The sequence below is a fragment of the Oncorhynchus gorbuscha genome, linkage group LG12 (genome assembly GCF_021184085.1).
Source record: "Oncorhynchus gorbuscha isolate QuinsamMale2020 ecotype Even-year linkage group LG12, OgorEven_v1.0, whole genome shotgun sequence".
NCBI classification, from domain to species: Eukaryota; Metazoa; Chordata; class Actinopteri; order Salmoniformes; family Salmonidae; genus Oncorhynchus; species Oncorhynchus gorbuscha.
The window spans coordinates 23,363,033-23,384,702 of record NC_060184.1 but is presented as its reverse complement, the minus strand read 5'-3'; the positions used below and the strand labels follow the sequence as shown (position 1 = coordinate 23,384,702).

The 21,670-nt window shown below is 43.8% G+C and overlaps 1 protein-coding gene across 1 annotated transcript in view; it reads right to left on the bottom strand.

Moving 5' to 3' along the window:
* LOC123990726 (mannosyl-oligosaccharide 1,2-alpha-mannosidase IA-like) overlaps nt 1–21,670 on the bottom strand; it is a 171,708-nt gene that overhangs the window by 29,460 nt on the left and 120,578 nt on the right. Inside the window, exon 5 of the mRNA XM_046291536.1 lies at nt 20,846–20,940. Within this exon, the coding sequence (XP_046147492.1) occupies nt 20,846–20,940 (95 nt within the window). The remainder of the gene's footprint in view (nt 1–20,845; nt 20,941–21,670) is intronic.

Genomic DNA, 21,670 nt, shown 5'->3' with positions numbered 1-21,670 from the left:
GTAATCTTAAAATGGTATGTAGCCTATATCAGTCCACTGAATCAAAGCAGTCTTCAGTCCACTCTGACCTACTTAGAGTATCCTACACAGTGAGCGCGTGCGTAACTGTATGAGTCCCGTGTAGCTCAGCTGGTACAGCATGGTGCTTGCAACGCCAGGGTTGTAGGTTTGATTCCCACAGAGGACCAGTACAAAATGTATGCTGAACAACTTTCAGTAAACAAAAAATATCCACATCGGGCAGCAGGTGAGTGAATGTGGTGATGAGGCTTGTGGAATCAAAGACAATTTCTTCACTTCACTTTCAAGTTGTTTGCAAAGAAAACAAGTCTGGCCGGCACTATGAACAAAGTGAGACGGGAACTCCCTCACTCTGCACAAAATAACGCACCTGCACAGCTGTTTACTCCATAACGTATAAGGCCACTTGGCGCTTCTAATGGTGTTTAGGCTGTGTACAATCTGTTACCATGTTCTAACACATATGTATTCTGTTTCATAGGCTATTGTGTTATATATATATAAAAAAAAAATATATGATCTATCTATCTATCTATCTATCTATCTATCTATCTATCTATCTATCTATCTATCTATCTATCTATCTATCTATCTATCTATCTATCTATCTATCTATCTATCTATCTATCTATCTATCTATATATATATATATATATATACAGTGAGGCAAAAAAGTATTTAGTCAGCCACCAATTGTGCAAGTTCTCCCACTTAAAAAGATGAGAGGTCTGGAATTTTAATCATAGGTACACTTCAACAACAACAGACAAAATGAGGGGGAAAAAATCCAGAAAATAACATTGTAGGATTTTTTATGAATTTATTTGCAAATGATGGTGGAAAATAAGTATTTGGTCAATAACAAAGGTTTATCTCAATACTTTGTTATATACCCCTTGTTGGCAATGACAGAGGTCAAACGTTTTCTGTAAGTCTTCACAAGGTTTTCACACACTGTTGCTGGTATTTTGGCCCATTTCTCCATGCAGATCTCCTCTAGAGCAGTGATGTTTTGGGGCTGTTGCTGGGCAACACGGACTTTCAACTCCCTCCAAATATTTCCTATGGGGGTGAGATTTGGAGACTGGCTAGGCCACTCCAGGACCTTGAAATGCTTCTTACGAAGCCACTCCTTCGTTGCCCGGGCGGTGTGTTTGGGATCATCGTCATACAGAAAGACCCAGCCACGTTTCATCTTCAATGCCCTTGCTGATGGAAGGAGGTTTTCACTCAAAATCTCACGATACATGGCCCCATTCATTCTTTCCTTTACACGGATCAGTCGTCCTGGTCCCTTTGCAGAAAAACAGCCCCAAAGCATGATGTTTCCACCCCCAATGCTTCACAGTAGGTATGGTGTTCTTTGGATGCAACTGAGCATTCTTTGTCCTCCAAACACGACGAGTTGAGTTTTTACCAAAAGGTTATATTTTGGTTTCATCTGATCATATCACATTCTCCCAATCTTCTTCTGGATCATCCAAATGCTCTCTAGAAAACTTCAGACGGGCCTGGACATGTACGGGCTTAAGCAAGGGGACACGTCTGGCACTGCAGGATTTGAGTCCCTGGCGGCATAGTGTGTTACTGATGGTAGGCTTTGTTACTTTGGTCCCAGCTCTCTGCAGGTCATTCACTAGGTCCCCCCGTGTGGTTCTGGGATTTTTGCTCACCGTTCTTGTGATCATTTTGACCCCACGGGGTGAGATCTTGCGTGGAGCCCCAGATCGAGGGAGATTATCAGTGGTCTTGTATGTATTCCATTTCCTAATAATTGCTCCCACAGTTGATTTCTTCAAACCAAGCTGCTTACCTATTGCAGATTCAGTCTTCCCAGCCTGGTGCAGGTCTACAATGTTGTTTCTGGTGTCCTTTGACAGCTCTTTGGTCTTGGCCATAGTGGAGTTTGGAGTGTGACTGTTTGAGGTTGTGGACAGGTGTCTTTTATACTGATAACAAGTTCAAACAGGTGCCATTAATACAGGTAACGAGTGGAGGACAGAGGAGCCTCTTAAAGAAGAAGTTACAGGTCTGTGAGAGCCAGAAATCTTGCTTGTTTGTAGGTGACCAAATACTTATTTTCCACCATAATTTGCAAATAAATTCATAAAAAAATCCTACAATGTGATTTTCTGGATTTTGTTTCTCATTTTGTCTGTCATAGATGAAGTGTACCTATGATGAAAGTTACAGGCCTCTCATTTTTTTAAGTGGGAGAACTTGCACAATTGGTGGCTGACTAAATACTTTTTTGCCCCACTGTATATACACTGCTCAAAAAAATAAAGGGAACACTAAAATAACACATCCTAGATCTGAATGAATTAAATATTCTTATTAAATACTTTTTTCTTTACATAGTTGAATGTGCTGACAACAAACTCACACAAAAATGATCAATGGAAATCAAATTTATCAACCCATGGAGGTCTGAATTTGGAGTCACACTCAAAATTAAAGTGGGAAAACCACACTACAGGCTGATCCAACTTTGATGTAATGTCCTTAAAACAAGGCAAAATGAGGCTCAGTAGTGTGTGTGGCCTCCACGTGCCTGTATGACCTCCCTACAACGCCTGGGCATGCTCCTGATGAGGTGGCAGACGGTCTCCTGAGGGATCTCCTCCCAGACCTGGACTAAAGCATCCGCCAACTCCTGGACAGTCTGTGGGGCAACGTGGCGTTGGTGGATGGAGCGAGACATGATGTCCCAGATGTGCTCAATTGGATTCAAGTCTGGGGAACGGGCGGGCCAGTCCATAGCATCAATGCCTTCCTCTTGCAGGAACTGCTGACACACTCCAGCCACATGAGGTCTAGCATTGTCTTGCATTAGGAGGAACCCAGGGCAAACCGCACCAGTATATGGTCTCACAAGGGGTTTGAGGATCTCATCTCGGTACCTAATGGCAGTCAGGCTACCTCTGGCGAGCACATGGAGGGCTGTGCGGCCGCCCAAAGAAATGCCACCCCACACCATGACTGACCCACCACTAAACCGGTCATGCTGGAGGATGTTGCAGGCAGCAGAACGTTCTCCACGGTGTCTCCAGACTGTCACGTCTGTCACATGTGCTCAGTGTGAACCTGCTTCCATCTGTGAAGAACACAGGGTGCCAGTGGCGAATTTGCCAATCTTGGTGTTCTATGGCAAATTAAAAACGTCCTGCACGGTGTTGGGCTGTAAGCACAACCTCCACCTGTGGACGTCGGGCCTTCACACCACCCTCATGGAGTCTGTTTCTGACCGTTTGAGCAGACACATGCACATTTGTGGCCTGCTGGAGGTCAATTTGCAGGGCTCTGGCAGTGCTCCTCCTGCTCCTCCTTGCATAAAGGCGGAGGTAGCGGTCCTGCTGCTGGGTTGTTGTCCTCCTCCACGTCTCCTGATGTACTGGCCTGTCTCCTGGTAGCGCCTCCATGCTCTGGACACTACGCTGACAGACACAGCAAACCTTCTTGCCACAGCTCGCATTGATGTGCCATCCTGGATGAGCTGCACTACCTGAGCCACTTGTGTGGGTTGTAGACTCTGTCTCATGCTACCACTAGAGTAAAAGCACCGCCAGCATTCAAAAGTGACCAAAACATCAGCCAGGAAGCATAGGAACTGAGAAGTGGTCTGTGGTCCCCACCTGCAGAACCACTCCTTTATTGGGGGTGTCTTGCTAATTGCCTATAATTTCCACCTGTTGTCTATTCCATTTGCACAACAGCATGTGAAATGTATTGTCAATCAGTGTTGCTTCCTAATTGGACAGTTTGATTTCACAGAAGTGTGATTGACTTGGAGTTACATTGTGTTGTTTAAGTGGTCCCTTTATTTTTTTGAGCAGTGTATATATATATATTATGTATATATTCTAATGTTACTCAAGGCCTTCATAAACACAACCAAATCATGATAGCATATATGAAATGTATTAATTCCACAGTTAGAATGCTGCAGTCAGAATGACTGCTCATGAGCTTGAAGGGGCCCGTCGAGGCCCAGCGGTTCTGGTGTTAAGGACATGAGCATGGCTGTGAATAGTAATTACCCCCTCACCCACATGCTGTGCCAAAACTATTTGTTTTTCATTACACAGCTGATTAAATAATGTTACTGGAAAATCACACAAATACTGTATCAGAGAGGAAAGAAAACGGAGAGAAAGCGCCCGTTCTTGGGTCAGAAAACCTAATTGGTGTTTATGATTGAGACTTAATCAGATTGCCACAGCCTGGGATGGAGTTGATAAGCATGTTAATGATGGTGAGTCGTGCATGTGTGTTTATTTGTCAAGAGCGTATGTGCTCCGAGGAGGATCAGACGACAATTGTGCACCTGGTGCAGCAGCCGGCCAAGAGGCTGAGGGAGCTGGATGCAGGTAGACCTGCCATCTCTCCTTCATCTCCATAATGCTCCATTACAATACAGTGGGGCTCTTGCCTGTATTGTGGCACAGCACTGCCATGTCCTCTCTTTCCAGACTCGAAAAGCTGCATTAAACCTGAACAATCATGTGGACTGCTCTGTGCTCTCCCTCTCTATATATCTCCTTCTCGGAGTCTTTCTCCCTCCCTCTATATCGCTGTATCTCTCTGACTGTCTCCCTACTTCCCCTCGCGGAAGACACCTGGAGATATCACCATCCATCCATCTGATGAGAGCTAAATCTCTGATGAGAGCTAAATCCCCAGGAGGAATAACAAGAGGGAGCCTAAAACCAGCACAGTGCTAAACCTAAAGGGACAGGGCTGAGGGAGGGGGAGGAGTGGGGTTGAAATGGCACATTTACAGTACAGTGTAGTACAGGGAGGGACCCCTACTGAAACATACCGTTCCAGCTGGATGTCCTCTCTCCCTCTACCTCACCTTACTGCTCACTCTCCAAGTTGAAACTTGAATCAACTTGAAACTATCACTCTTCCTCTCCCCCCTCTCTCTGTACAGAATGCTAATGATTGCCTGAAGTGTGTGGGCACTGGGTAGGCTACAGTCAAAGTTCGGTGGTATTTAGCCGTTCCTCTTAAGGGAAAGAGAGATGCAGGCTGGCACTGACAAATCTGCAGCTCTGAGTACATAATGGGGTGGCTGACAGGACCTTGAGAGAACACAAACAGCCTGCTGGACAATGAACTAACAGTGGCACTGTGGTAAAGTCCACTTCACTCCAGTCAGGTGCCAATGTTTTTATGTCTGGGTAGCGTCTATACAGAATGGATACTGAAGCTTTGGCTCACTGCTTCCTGATGTTAGCTCTTAGTTCCAAACTGGATCTCTCCTCCATATCTCTTCCTCTCTCCGGGCGAAAGGGGAGCTATAGATCCAGAGTTAAGGGCTTAATTAAGGGCTTCATTCTTTAAATCACGCCAGTTATTTGCCAGGGGGGTGCTAAGGAGGCTGGGTGGGGTATTTGGGGATCCTAGTGGGAGACTACCTCCAGCAGCTGTAACACTATTGGCCTTTTTTATACTTCAGAAAATCACAGGTGTCTGTAATCATCTCTGGCCCTCTGTGTTGCCTTATCTCATGTAAAATATCAAATAATATTTAAAAATATAAATAAAATATATCATTATTGTAAAACATTTAACATTACATTTAAGTCATTTAGCAGACGCTCTTATCCAGAGCGACTTACAAATTGGTGCATTCACCTTATGACATCCAGTGGGACAGTCACTTAACAATAGTGCATCTAAAACTTAGGGGGGGTGGGGTGAGAGGGATTACTTAACCTATCCTAGGTATTCCTTAAAGAGGTGGGGTTTCAGGTGTCTCCGGAAGGTGGTGATTGACTCCGCTGTCCTGGCGTCGTGAGGGAGTTTGTTCCACCATTGGGGGGGCCAGGGCAGCGAACAGTTTTGACTGGGCTGAGCGGGAGCTGTACTTCCTCAGTGGTAGGGAGGCGAGCAGGCCAGAGGTGGATGAACGCAGTGCCCTTGTTTGGGTGTAGGGCCTGATCAGAGCCTGGAGGTACTGAGGTGCCGTTCCCCTCACAGCTCCGTAGGCAAGCACCATGGTCTTGTAGCGGATGCGAGCTTCAACTGGAAGCCAGTGGAGAGAACGGAGGAGCGGGGTGACGTGAGAGAACTTGGGAAGGTTGAACACCAGACGGGCTGCGGCGTTCTGGATGAGTTGAAGGGGTTTAATGGCACAGGCAGGGAGCCCAGCCAACAGCGAGTTGCAGTAATCCAGACGGGAGATGACAAGTGCCTGGATTAGGACCTGCGCCGCTTCCTGTGTGAGGCAGGGTCGTACTCTGCGGATGTTGTAGAGCATGAACCTACAGGAACGGGCCACCGCCTTGATGTTAGTTGAGAACGACAGGGTGTTGTCCAGGATCACACCAAGGTTCTTGGCGCTCTGGGAGGAGGACACAGTGGAGTTGTCAACCGTGATGGCGAGATCATGGAACGGGCAGTCCTTCCCGGGAGGAAGAGCAGCTCCGTCTTGCCGAGGTTCAGCTTGAGGTGGTGATCCGTCATCCACACTGATATGTCTGCCAGACATGCAGAGATGCGATTCGCCACCTGGTCATCAGAAGGGGGAAAGGAGAAGATTAATTGTGTGTCGTCTGCATAGCAATGATAAGAGAGACCATGTGAGGTTATGACAGAGCCAAGTGACTTGGTGTATAGCGAGAATAGGAGAGGGCCAAGAACAGAGCCCTGGGGGACACCAGTGGTGAGAGCGCGTGGTGAGGAGACAGATTCTCGCCACGCCACCTGGTAGGAGCGACCTGTCAGGTAGGACGCAATCCAAGCGTGGGCCGCGCCGGAGATGCCCAACTCGGAGAGGGTGGAGAGGAGGATCTGATGGTTCACAGTATCGAAGGCAGCCGATAGATCTAGAAGGATGAGAGCAGAGGAGAGAGAGTTAGCTTTAGCAGTGCGGAGCGCCTCCGTGATACAGAGGAGAGCAGTCTCAGTTGAATGACTAGTCTTGAAACCTGACTGATTTGGATCAAGAAGGTCATTCAGAGAGAGATAGCGGGAGAGCTGGCCAAGGACGGCACGTTCAAGAGTTTTGGAGAGAAAAGAAAGAAGGGATACTGGTCTGTAATTGTTGACATCGGAGGGATCGAGTGTAGGTTTTTTCAGAAGGGGTGCAACTCTCGCTCTCTTGAAGACGGAAGGGACGTAGCCAACGGTCAGGGATGAGTTGATGAGCGAGGTGAGGTAAGGGAGAAGGTCTCCGGAAATGGTCCGGAAAACATTATCCTAAATATAAACCATCAACTTAGTGAATACCATAAGTCTTTAATGTGAGGGTTTCGGCATGAAATATCCTTTATATACAGTGGGGCAAAAAAAGTATTTAGTATTTGCAAGTTCTCCCACTTAAAAAGATGAGAGAGGCCTGTAATTTTCATCATAGGTACATATCAACTATGAAAGACAAAATGAGAAAAAAAATGAAATGAATTTATTTGCAAATTATGGTGGAAAATAAGTATTTGGTCACCTACAAACAAGCAAGATTTCTGGCTCTCACAGGCCTGTAACTTCTTCTTTAAGAGGCTCCCCTGGGAGAAGTGGGAGAACTTGCACAATTGGTGAGTGACTAAATACTTTTTTACACACTTTCATTTATTTTACTATGTCAAAATGTCTTTGTTGTAAATGTTTAGTCGCCAAACTTTTCACAGTTGTGAAAAGTCAATAGTTGGAAGAGTTCATTGAAAATAATGCCATTGTTGATTCATGTTTTTTTTCATCAATTAGGCTATTTTCTCTTGAACAATATGGTCTATCTACTAGAAACTCAGACAACATGACACAGATATAAAAAAAATGATACTATTTATATGAATCATTTTTTAAAAGTTATTCAATTATAAATTACGAAAGTTAACATAGATTGCCATTGACGACCTCTTAATTACCAAAATTACAGAAGATTCCGGTAATTCTCAACCCTTCCCTTTGGCCCAGTGGCACCAATCCTCTCACCATCAACTATCAACTTCAGGCTAACCTGGTTTCATCAGGCCAGAGCTAAAAACGGCTGATGTAATTCATATTTGAATTACAGCAGATGAAGCGATGCCCCTGTGTCACAGTGTGGAAAACCTCAAGGGCTTTTCTAATTGAGCCACTCGGAATCTAGGCTTATTAATCAAACCACTTTCCCCAGATTCCCGGGATTGATTGCACAGCCTGAGAGTGAACCGCAATGAGGAAATGTGCTAAAGCTGGCGTATTTCATGCCAATACGGAGGGGAAAAAAAGAGAGTTAGCGTTAACTTTGTGTGATGCTGGCGTATTTCATGCCAATACGGAGGGGAAAAAAAGAGAGTTAGCGTTAACTTTGTGTGATGCTGGCGTATTTCATGCCAATACGGAGGGGAAAAAACGAGAGTTAGCGTTAACTTTGTGTGATGCTGGCGTATTTCATGCCAATACGGAGGATAAAAAAAAGAGTTAGCTTTAACTTGGTGTGTGATGACATCCACCTTAAAGTCAATTAGATTGGAGAGTAATTTCCTGCTTGACATTTTATCAGGGGGGGAAAAAGGGGAATTCAAAAAGACATACATCAAAATGGAGCCATTGTTCCCTGAGGAGGGAGATTAATGTTTAATTATGAGCGCTAATACATCAGGCCTGGAGTCTGGCCTTCCTGGCCCTGCTCTCTGTCCCCAGAACAAACGCTCCATTAAAAAACGGCGCAGTGTGGCTAACGACATTGCGTCTACATCCAGGTACCAATATAGAACCTGTTTTATTGAATCACCACCTACTGAGGAGAGCAAATCTACACCAAGGCATTGTGAACTGTTGACAGTAAATTACATTTACGGGAGGCAGACACTTCAGTTTAACCGGTTCAACAGAAATCAACGTCTCCTCGCATTTGTTAGAAATCAAGAAGCCTTCAATACGTTAAACTTTTATTTTCTCCACTTGCAATTACTGATACTTGATTTCATACTTTGCACGATAACTTATCTTCACCTGTCCAGCACGTCGTTTATACAATTTGCCAAGCATAAGCATGGATGCTGCTGACAGCACTGTTGTTATGGCGTCGGTGAATGTTTTTTGTTACTCTCTATTATTCTTTTGTCCTCTTTCTAAGAGTGTCATTTTTCGGGTTGTTGCTAGCATCAATAAGTACCAGGGGTAAAGCCCTTCATTGCTGGGTGATATTGCCACGCCGTCCACTGCTCTCTGCTCAGGATGGGTAAATGGGACTAGTGATGAGACAGTTTTCTTCTGAAATAGGATATGGTACAAAGAGTACTTCTGTTTAAAACAACAACATTTTTCTTGGACATGTAAAATCAGCTTATATTCATTTCAAATGTGAACACCACCAGATCAGAGCGCTATGCTCCTGGAGCGTATTTAACCAATAAGGCATGCGGAGGTGTGGTATATGGCCAATATACAACGGCTAAGGGCTGTTCTTAGGCATGACCCAGTTTATAATGAACAATTACCTAGGCTCTAAAGACCATTGGTGGAAAAAGTACCCAATTGTCATACTTGAGTAAACGTAAAGATACCTTATAAAAAATGACTCAAGTAAAAGTCAGTCACCCAGTGAAATACTAGTTAAGTAGAAGTCAAAAAGTATTTGGTTTTAAATATACTTAAGTATCAAAAGTAAATGTAATTGCAAAAATATACTTAAGTATCAAAAGTAATAGTTTAAATAATCTCAAATTCCTTATATTATGCAAACCAGACGGCATGATTGGCATATTTTAATTTACGAATAGCCAGGGGCACACTCCAACACTGGAGACAGATGAAGCATGTGTGTTTAGTGAGTCCGCCAGGCAGTAGGGATGACCAGGGATGTTCTCTTGGTAAGTGTGAACTCAGCCATTTTCCTGTCCTGTTCAGCATTCAAAATGTAACGAGTACTTTTGGGTCAGGGAACATGTATGGGATTAAAAAGTACATAATGTTCTTTAGGAATGTAGTGGCGTAAATGTCAAAGTAGTCCAAAATATGAATAGTAAAGTAAAGATAACCCAAAAAACGATTTAAGTAATACTTTAAAGTATTTTTTTACTTAAGTATTTTACACCACTGCCAAAGACAGAAATATTACCTATGAGGTTATTTGACCACATTAAATAATGACTGCAATTTAAAACCAGATATTCAATCATGATTAGCCTTTGAGTAAAACAAAAGCAACCTGTTCTGAATGCTAGTGTATGCTTCAATTCCACACTGCACAGCAAGGTACAGCCAATATACAAAAATAACATTGCAGCATTAGGTTCATAAGCAGTGGGGTAAGGAGGTGGTAGGCTATTACCTTTGCTGTGCTGGTTTTCACCACCCCGACTGGCTTGGATGGATAAAAAGATTACTCACAGCAGTGGCCTTTAATTATTTCCCTAATCGGGGAAAGCAATAATAACAGCAAGAATGCTAGTTTCTCACGACACAATGTGGACATTTGTCACTGGAGTCTTAGTACTTGTCGTTATGTCACCATACTATAATTTGTCAATCAAATAAATAATTACTACATTTTTGTGTGACATTGCTATGGTTTTCTTGGTATTGTTCCACTAGCTTCTTATACATGCTATATATACATGTGATCTTGCAATGGCTTATCGAGAATAAAATATAGGCCTAGTTTGCCTCTGGCCAAAGGAAAGATCAGTATAGCTGCCCCTAAAACTCTGGAACACTCTCGCCCCAGCCACCCACAACTCTGACTCACCACCTTCAAAAACAATATAATTAAAAACACCTATTCTGTCTGGCATTCCTCTCAGCTTAGCTCTTACATGCTGACCACACTGCTCGCGAGCATCTGCGTAGCCAGGTGCTAAAATAGAACTAGGTTCTTATTTTTTAAATATTCTTTGCTGTAAAGTGTCCTTGTTTTTTGGGGGTGTTTAAATTACATATATTATTATTATTAAAGATCTAAAAAACAAGAAAATCATATAGTTGACACCGTGCTATGTGTGAGAATGCGGTTCCACGCACGCACTCGCATACACTCACACACACGCATCGCCGTGTGCCCCTGACCAAGCACCCTCTAACAATTTCCCATTTAATGGAATTTAGGCAGGTTAAGTCAAGTTAAACTGATGTCAGGCTTTGGCGGCAGGGAAATTTGATTTGAGAATCCTTTATCTTGCTTATGGTCCTAATAAAAGTAAATGGGAGAAGGTGTGGAACATAGATAAGCCCAAGGAAATGGGGTCAAAGAAAATATTTGTGTGTGTTGAACAGAGGGGGAGGGTTCATTGGCCAGCACACTTTGACGATCCAGGGGGAAGTTTCCAACTACCGTTACCACAATTTCTAACTAGCATTAGCGTAATGACTGGACGTCTATGGGACCAGCTAGCATGCAATGGTAGTTAGTTTCGTGAACCAATGCTACCTCTAACACAAGTTCATCTGACTCTGGGAAAGTAGACAAAGGGCCTTATTGCCAAAATCCCAAATGATCCCTTTAAGAGCACACACTTCTGTCCCACCTGAGGGCTAGCATTAACAAAGAAATGGTTGGATGTTTGTTAATGAAAAGCATTTCTTCTGTAGCACTTTTGACTAGAGATACTTTCTATAACCTCTGAAGAACGCTTTTGAATTTGTAAGTTCACTTCAGAGAGTCTTGATAGGGTCACACTATGACACTTTTATGTGAGGTTAAAGAAATGGACAGTCCAAAGGGTTTTAGAGTCTATTGGAGAGCTGCTGAGGGTGAGAGGGGGCTACTGTGAGGGGCTGCTACTGTCCCAGTACATCGCAAGTCTTCTTCTGACCATCTTCAGACAAGCTGAGAGGGTGTCTGTCTGTCTGGTACACCTGCAGCAGACACTCACATAACTGTCAACTCCTCAATAGGACTGGAAATGTCCTTTCGCTCCATTACTCATCCTCATCTCCCTAAACATTAGATGGCTGTCACAGAGTACAGTATTTTTCCCCTAGAACAAACCCACCCACCTAAATATAGGCAATTATTACTGCGGCTTGAGAACATTTGTAATTGCTCCTGCGTTTCAAACAAACTGCTTCAGTGGTTTTGAAACTGTATCATGTATCATGAAAGTAATGTCTGTTCCATTTGACTTTCAGAAAGGAGAGAATAGCAAACGCAAAAGCTAAGGGAAGAATTGTGATAGTGTTTGATTTCACATAAAGGAATCTAGTCATGTAGCTAGCACAAATATTTTACCATTGCCTCTTTGATGAAAGGTTGAATCAATATTTACGTAAAAACACAATCAGCTAATTAAATAATCCAATCCCTCTGGTGTAGATTTGCTTGACTATTCTAGCGGTATGATTCTTGTCGTTTAATGTAAACCACGAGATGAAAATACTTTGTTTAAGAACAAAGACATCACCTCCACTCCATGGGAGGATGAAAAGGAGGACCAACAAACAAACATGCAGAGAACAGAAGAGATGAAGCCAGTCAGATTGATTACGTGACCCAGGAACAACAATTAGTGGTAGCAAGCCTAGCGGTAGCAAGCCTGTATGCCAGGAACTCTCTACCTCGGTGTTCATAGGAGAACCATCCATCTGTGACCTGAGAGGACCTCTCTCACCTGGATAGCGATGAAGACACACTAGAATGAAGCAGAATCCCACTGCCTTTTCTGCTCAATTACCAACTATCAATGGCCTCAATGAATGCACTCTGGCCCAGTCCATGCTCACAGTGATTTGCAAAGCTAGGATCATCTGGAAGTCCATAGAAGGAAGGATGAGGAGGAAAGGATAGAGGTAAGGGACTATGGACCCAGAGAGAGAGTGAGAGTGAAAGAGGGGGCGAGATTTGACCACGCTCCCTTCGGGTACACCCAATGCCACAGGCCCGTTCTAGCTCAATCTGGGTCAAGGTTGTGGCACGGCGCTAAGAGTAAAATCAATAGTTTTCTTGTTCACCCAGCCCTGGTTCATTCCATCCTTCCTTCATATGCTGGATGTTCATGGATTGGAAGAAGTAGCCTTTAAAAGCCTCTGTATGCAACCCACCTCATGTGTCACTCTGCTAGCAGCTTCCAGCAGTTAATGACTGTTAGTGGAGGTGAAGTTCTCTCTCTTATGTTAATTTTTGATTTATTTCACCTTTATTTAAGCAGAGTCATGCTGAGACCCAGGTCTATTGATGAGCCCTGCATGAACACATCAATAAACAACCATTACACTATATACGGTGCATTCGGAAAATATTCAGATCCCTCGACTTTTTCAACATTTTGGTACTTAACAGCCTTATTCTAAAATGTATTAAATCGTTTTTTTTAATGACAAAGCAAAAACAGGTTGTCATCTTTTCAAATGTATTAAAAACAAAACAGAAATATTACATTTACATAATTATTCAGACCCTTTACTCATTACTTTGTTGAAGTACTTTGTTGAAGTACTTTCAGTACTTTACTTCCGGCGCCGACAGAGATGGCCGCCTCGCTTCGCGTTCCTAGGAAACTATGTAGTTTTAACGTGTTATTTCTTACATTGGTACCCCAGGTCATCTTAGGTTTCATTACATACAGTCGGGAAGAACTACTGAGTATAAGAGCAACATCAACTCACCATCAGTACGACCAGGAATATGACTTTCCCAAAGCAGATCCTGTGTTCAGCCTTTCACCCAGGACAACGGAATGGATCCCAGCCTGCGACCCAAAACAAAGATGTCGTAAAAGAGGGAAGCGAGGCGGTCTTCTGGTCAGGCTCCGGAGACGGGCACATCGCGCACCACTCCCTAGCATACTTCTCGCCAATGTCCAGTCTCTTGACAACTAGGTTGATGAAATCCGAGCATGGGTAGCATTCCAGATGGACATCAGAGACACTAACGTTCTTTGCTTCACGGAAACATGGCTCACTCGAGAGACGCTAACGGAATCGGTGGAGCCAGCTGGTTTCTTCACGCATCGCGCCGACAGAAACAAACATCTTTCTGGTAAGAAGAGGGGCGGGGGCGTATGCCTTATGGTTAACGAGACGTGGTGTGGTCACAACAACATGCAGGAACTCAAGTCCTTCTGTTCACCTGATTTAGAATTCCTCACAATCAAATGTCGACCACATTATCTACCAAGGGAATTCTCTTAGATTATAATCACAGCCGTATATATTCCCCCTCAAGCAGACACATCGATGGCTCTGAACGAACTTTATTTGACTGCATTCTAGCTGGGAATTTTAACAAGGCTAATCTGAAAACAAGACTCCCTAAATTGTATCAGCATATTGATTGCGCAACCAGGGCTGCTAAAACCTTGGATCATTGCTATTCTAACTTCCGTGATGCATATAAGGCCCTCCCCCGCCCTCCTTTCGGAAAAACTGACCACGACTCCATTTTGTTGCTCCCTGCCTACAGACAGAAGCTAAAACAAGAAGCTCCCGCGTTCAGGTCTGTTCAACGCTGGTCCGACCAATCTGATTCCACGCTCCAAGACTGCTTCCATCACGTGGACTGGGATATGTTCCGCACTGCGTCCAACAACAACTTTGACGAATACGCTGATTCGGTGAGTGAGTTCATTAGAAAGTGCATTGATGATGTCGTCCCCATAGCAACGATTAAAACATTCCCAAACCAGAAACCGTGGATTAATGGCAGCATTCGCGTGAAACTGAAAGCGCAAACCACTGCTTTTAACCACTGCAAGGTGACGGGAAACATGACGAATACAAACAGTGTAGCTATTCCCTCCGCAAGGCAATCAAACAAGCTAAGCGTCAGTATAGAGACAAAGTAGAGTCGTAATTCAACGGCTCAGACACAAGAGGTATGTGGCAGGGTCTACAGTCAATCACGGATTACAAAAAGAAAACCAGCCCCGTCACGGACCAGGATGTCTTGCTCCCAGGCAGACTAAATTATTTTTTTGCCCGCTTTGAGGACAATACAGTGCCTCTGACACGGCCCTCTCCTGTACTCCCTGTTCACCCACGACTGCGTGGCCATGCACGCCTCCAACTCAATCATCAAGTTTGCGGACGACACTACACTGGTAGGCTTGATTACCAGCGACGATGAGATGGCCTACAGGGAGGATGTGAGGGCACTCGGAGTGTGGTGTCAGGAAAATAACCTCACACTCAACGTCAACAAAACTAAGGAGATGATTGTGGACTTCAGGAAACAGCAGAGGGAGCACCCCCCTATCCACATCGATGGGACAGTAGTGGAGAGGGTAGTAAATTTTAAGTTCCTCGGCGTACACATCACGGACAATCTGAATTGGTCCACCTACACAGAGAGCATCGTGAAGAAGGCGCAGCAGCGCCTCTTCAACCTCAGGAGGCTGAAGAAATTCTGCTTGTCACCAAAAGCACTCACAAACTTCTACAGATGCACAATCGAGAGCATTCTGTCGGGCTGTATCACCGCTTGGTACAGCAACTGCTCCACCCACAACCGTAAGGTTCTCCAGAGGGTAGTGAGGTCTGCACAACGCATCACCGGGGGCAAACTACCTGCCCTCCAGGACACCTACACCACCCAATGTCACAGGAAGGCCATAAAGATCATCAAGGACAACAACCACCCGAGCCACTGCCTGTTCACCCGCTATCATGCAGAAGGCGAGGTCAATACAGGTGCATCAAAGCAGGGACCGAGAGACTGAAAAACAGCTTCCATCTCAAGGCCATCAGACTGTTAAACAGCCACTACTAACATTGAGTGGCTGCTGCCAATACACTGACTCAACTCCAGCCACTTTAATAATGGGAATTGAAGGAAATTGATGTAAAATATATCACTATATACAGCCACTTTAAACATTGCTACTTAATATAATGTTTACATACCCTACATTATCCATCTCATATGTATATGTATATACTGTACTCTATATCATCTATTGCATCTTTATGTAATACATTTATCACTAGCCACTTTAAACTATGCCACTTTGTTTACATACCCTATATTACTCATCTCATATGTCTATACTGTACTCGATACCATCTACTGCATCTTTATGCTGTTCTGTACCATCACTCATTCATATATCTTTATGAAGGGATAAAGAATATGTACATATTCTTTATCCCTTTACACTTGTGTGTGTATAAGTTAGTCGTTTAGGAATAGTTAGGTTAGATTACTCGTTGGTTATTACTGCATTGTCGGAACTAGAAGCACAAGCATTTAGCTACACTCGCATTAACATCTGCTAACCATGTGTATGTGACAAATACATTTGATTTGATTTGATTTGAAGCACCTTTTGCAGCGATTACAGCCTTGACTCTTCTTGGGTATGACGCTACAAGCTTGGCACACTTGTATTTGGGGAGTTTCTCCCATTCTTGCATGGGCTCATTCCTTGTTCAATAATAGTGGTTAACGTGATTTTGAATGACTACCTCATCTCTGTACCCCACACATACGATTATCTGTAAGATCCCTCAGTTGAGCAGTGAATTTCAAGCACAGATTTAAGAACAAAGACCAGGGAGGTTTTTCAATGACTCGCAAAGAAGGTCACCGATTCGTAGATGTGTAAAGAAAACAATTATCCCTTTGGTGAAGTTGTTATTAAGGCTTTGGGTGGTGTATCAATACATCTAGTCACTACAAAGATACAGGTGTCCTTCCTAACTCAGTTGCCAGAGAGGAAGAAAATTGCTAAGGGATTTCACCATGAGGCCAATGGTGATTTTAAAACAGTTAGAGTTTCATGGTTTTGATATGAGAAAACTGATGGTTGAATAATTCTTTAAAGAACAATGGGCAAATATTGTACAATCCAGGTGTGCAAAGCTTACCCAAAAGACTCAAAACTGTAATCGGCGCCAAAGGTGCTTCTAGAAAGGTTTGACTTAAGGGTGTTAATACATGTGTAAATTAGATAATTACTTTTCAACACATTTGCAAAAATATCTAAAAACATGTTTACTTTGTCATTATGGGGCATTTTGGGTAGATGGGTGAGAAAAAAAAACATTGAATCAATGTTGAATTCAGGCTGTAACACAACAAAATGCGGAATAAGTCAAGGGGTATGAATACTTTCCGAAGGTCCTGTAGCTGTCATCCTCGTTAGAAAGGGCTGGAAGGCTGGACAGGTTTATACTGTAGGTGTAGGAATATCCCTCTGCAGATACTCTACAAAACTGTCTACATGTTGATTACATATTATCTACTATAACTGTAATTTCAGTGTTGAAAATGTTGGGAATGGTCTTCTACAACATTAAAAATCACTTGGCTTCACTTAACTGTTTTCTGAGGAGTGTGGAAAAGGAGAGGGAAAACTGCCCGTGGCTGTCTGCAATTGGGTTACTGGTTCTAACACATCTGAGAACGTGTCCCTCCATTTAAAGTGGGACAAAGTACAAACGCCAAAATAGCCCAAACGTTCCTCCTTCTATTACAGGGTAAGTGTCATCTTTTAAATTGGGTTACGATGTTGCTGTCAACATTTAGCGGGTCAAATACATTATTTACCAGGTTACAGCAGTAGCCAGGTTAGGAGTCTTTGTACTTTAAAAGGTGAAGAACCATTATCTGTAAAAACACAACCCCTAATATACAGAACCATCCACACACACACACAAAGATGCAACAGAAAATACAAGTTGTTGATACATTTCAATCCTCTCTTTCTATCTGCAGTGATACAACAGTGAGTTTAGATTCAGAATTCCCCAAAGGGACCACTTTGAGATTTCTTTAGCAACAAGGATCCACAAAATGAAAAACACAGGGAAGAGGGCTGGCCAGGCATAACCTCCAACAAGAAAATGAGTTGCATACAAAGAGGCTTTTGCCAGCCACAGAGTTTGCCTCGTTAGTCCTCACGTTAACGAGAGAGAATGAGTATGAGAGCTGCTGTGTTTCCTAACAAACATAACACAGCTCACTGTAAGTGAATGGAGGTTCTGCCTACTGATACACATCTGTTTCTAGACAGCAAGTAGACATATGCCAGCTCTGCATTAACGTGTGTATACTTTGTGAAACCTATTCCCCTTTCCCATATCCAGTTTATTCGCTCATATGCCTTAGCATCTCCATATCAGAAATGACATCTGTGGTTGAGGTCTGGTGGGCTCTATATAAGCTAACCCAGTTATGGTTCAGTGACGTGGGTAAATGCATAATTACCACCTATCTGTTGGGGCTCCTGGGGGCCTGTGGTAGGGTGAGGACCATGCCTGGGCGGGCGGCAGTCCTCTGGGGCCTCAGATCTAACTCCAGGAGACTAGTAGCTTCAACCACCAGGTGATGATACGTGAAGAAAGCCCTTCATTCGCCATAAGCGGGGGAAATTAATTTGTTACACCGACCCGCATGGCCATCTCCAAGACAACCTGGGTTTTAATTCATATCTGACGAACTGGGCCGAGCACTCACTGGCGTGAAAAACGAAAAGAATGCATTCAGATGAATCCTGCGATTACAGGGGGAGAGCTTTGAGACAGGTTTTCTCCTCCCTCCCGGCTAATAAAAAACAGCCATCAGACAGTGTGTAGGTATCTGAGAAAATATAACATACAACATATTAAGCTAAAGACATTTATTTAATTCAGTGCAGTAGCAGTGACAAGCCACACACATGTTCAGTTGCTGTGATATTGATACAATCCCTCTCCCTGTTCTTTGCTGTGCTGAGGGTTGTGTAGTGAGCAGGAATTGTTAAGAGTGAGTATGGTATGCATATAAGGCCTCTCTCAGCCATTGGACTGCCGGGGTTGAGCACGCTACACTAGCTGCAGGACTGGAGCAGACAGGACAGATGGGACATAACAGAGAGGATGTTTATTTTCATAGCTGAGACTAGCCGCTGGCGTCACACGCCCCCCTGTTCTTCCTCTCCCTCCCTGCTTCATCCCCCTTTTACCCACCAGGCAGCATCTCTAGAAAAACAATTTCCAAACCCAATAAAACTCCTCCAACAGGTTTGCCCCTGGAAAGTAGCAGCTGACCCTCTATCCTCCAGACTCCATCCTGTCTCCCTCTCTCTTTTCTGAGGGGGGATACAGTAAGAGCGAGGGTAGTGATGGAGGGAGGGGAACAAGGAGGTCCAGGGAGGGCAGTCTATGGATTTGTTAGCCGGGACAACACATGACCTCGACAGCGCTGCATTGTTTTGAAGAGGTTTCTGTGTAGAGCAGGAGAGAGGGAGCCATGGCAGCTGTGGACACTGTAGTCGAGACGCTGAGCAGGGGTCATTCAGAGTAAGGTGCAGGCAGGATAATAATCTAGAGGCAGGCTCCAGTTGCGAGAGAGCATCATAACAAAAAACTTGGTCCAGACAAGGTGTAGTCAAAACACTGACTTATCAATGGCAGAGCCCAGAATGTCGATACACAGACAACATTCCTCACTTCTGTGGTTTGGGGGATGGAATAAAGGAAGCAGAGACCGTACTTCGCAAAACAACTGTGCTTTTATGTGCCACTATGCTATCAAACCAGAGCGGACAATACTTTAAAGCCGGGGAGAAAGACAAGTATTTGCAATAGTCTGTGCAGTTAATGTAACCGAGGGAAACAGAGGGAGGGAGAGTGAAACTATTGAAGGTAGGGTGATATATCAAATTAATGTTCCACATGCCTGTATCGCTAGAATCATGAAAAAAATAAAAATGTATTAACGTTCTGTCTTTTTGGTCTAGTCTCCTTTGCTGCTTCTGTGCTGTGTAGAGTGTGCACCTTCCCACCCGCACACCGACACCAAGCCCCTCCCCCTGCCACTCACAACAACAGAAGGAGAAAGATAACTTCTTCCTCTCTGACAACAAGCAGTTTAAACACGCTACAGAATGGGTCATATGGACACCAAAACGCTTAGAGACATTATTTTACTGTAATAGACAACTTAACCTTTCCAACCATACCCTTTATGTCTCAACTACCAAAATATAAACAGAGCAGACCCTACTAAAACAAGAGTATTAATGATTGTGGAAAATTCATGCTCAGTTACAGTTATTAGCCACAGACTGTTTTGTACTAGCTGTCTAGTCTGAGTTTTATAAATGTGCAATGAGCATTAAAAGACGCATTTAAATAAAGAACTGGAAACTCGTTCTCATTCTGAGAAATGAGCATCTTCTTATCCAGATAGGCCAGTAGATTTTATTCTCTAAACAAAGTGAACAGGCGGTGTTGTTCAAACAATTAGAGACAAGTAAATAGATCCAAGTTGACTAGACTTTAGCTTGCTACTTACTAGCACGTGCGTCTGTGCTTGAGAGATTGTTTATGAGACCTGTGTTCATTATATATAATGCCTGCTTCAAGAAGAAGTTGTTCATTATTAGAGGATTTGCATGGTTATAGTTAAATTTGTAACAAAAAGGGCATTTTCATAAACAGACTTGAAAGCTAGATCAGTGATTATTGCAACAACAAAAAAAGTAGGTTAAACTATGATCAAATATTTAAATGATTAGTGCGTCTTATGGTTGTGGAAGGCTTATATTTAGCCTAGGTATAACTTCACAAGTCCCTGAATTCAGTAGATTATTCCTGACTGTTTGAAATGCAGTGTGTTGACCTTTAATTGCGCAACAAAGCACATTTAGAGATATGTCGTGAAGTGGCCATAATTTCGGGGACAAAATGAACCAGATATGATCGCCCAGCCCTAATTGAAGGCTTTTGGTCTTTACTCCTGTGAATGGAGTACAAGGACGAGTGATGCAAGGGAAGAGTGAGCTGTGTCAAGCTGCTCAGTGGGTGTGTGTCATGTCTGTAGAGGTGCAGGGTCTAGGTATTGTCCTCTTCTAAATGTATAATGAGTGATGTTCCACTATTGGGAATAGTGTTTTACTTGTAGTAGAGTGGGCAGACTGTACAGTGTGTATATAAACACGACAGACATGTGCTGTATGAGTGCAGGACTCACCTCTTCAGGTTTAGGAGGGCCCAGGGGATGCCTGTGGGGGTTTTGAATGCAGGCAACAGCTTCTCTCCCAGTTCTATGGCCTTCCTCCTGAACACCTTCCAAAAAAACAGAGAGAGACTCATCAGCAAAAACAATCTCTTCATGTCATTCCGTCAATGTCTAAGAGGTGGTGACAGAGATCCTTGGACAATGGCCATAAAGCTCTTCCTGTTACATGGGCCTTTATTCTCACATGCAGCATGGCCCTGCTCCCTGTTAGAGAGTAGGGAAAGAAGAGGCTGTTTCCTGGTGTGTGTGTGTGTGTGTGTGTGTGTGTGTGTGTGTGTGTGTGTGTGTGTGTGTGTGTGTGTGTGTGTGTGTGTGTGTGTGTGTGTGTGTGTGTGTGTGTGTGTGTGTGTGTGTGTGTGTGTGTGTGTGTGTGTGTGTGTGTGTGTGAGAGAGTGAGTGAGAGAGAGAGAGACGGAGAGAGTGAGAGGAAAAGAAAGACAGGGAAAGAGACAGAGACCGGAAGAGTGAAACAGAGAGAGAGTGTTTAGGTCCGCTTCCTGTACCAGGCTGCTAAGAACTAATCAGATAAGAGCAGAGCGTGGAGGCTCTGAGGCCTTCCTTCCCATCCTGCACTGCACTGCACTCTGCTCTTCAACGCCGAGCTGCCTCACACCACCTCCCTCTCTATGCCTCCTTTCTTCCCACCATCACAGCCCTGGATATACATTCATCAACCCCTTCAGATCAGGGACAGGAAAATGTCACCATGTCACGAGAGCTTTACATTAAATCATATACAATGACACCAATATACAATGACAGGTAAGGCATCAAAGG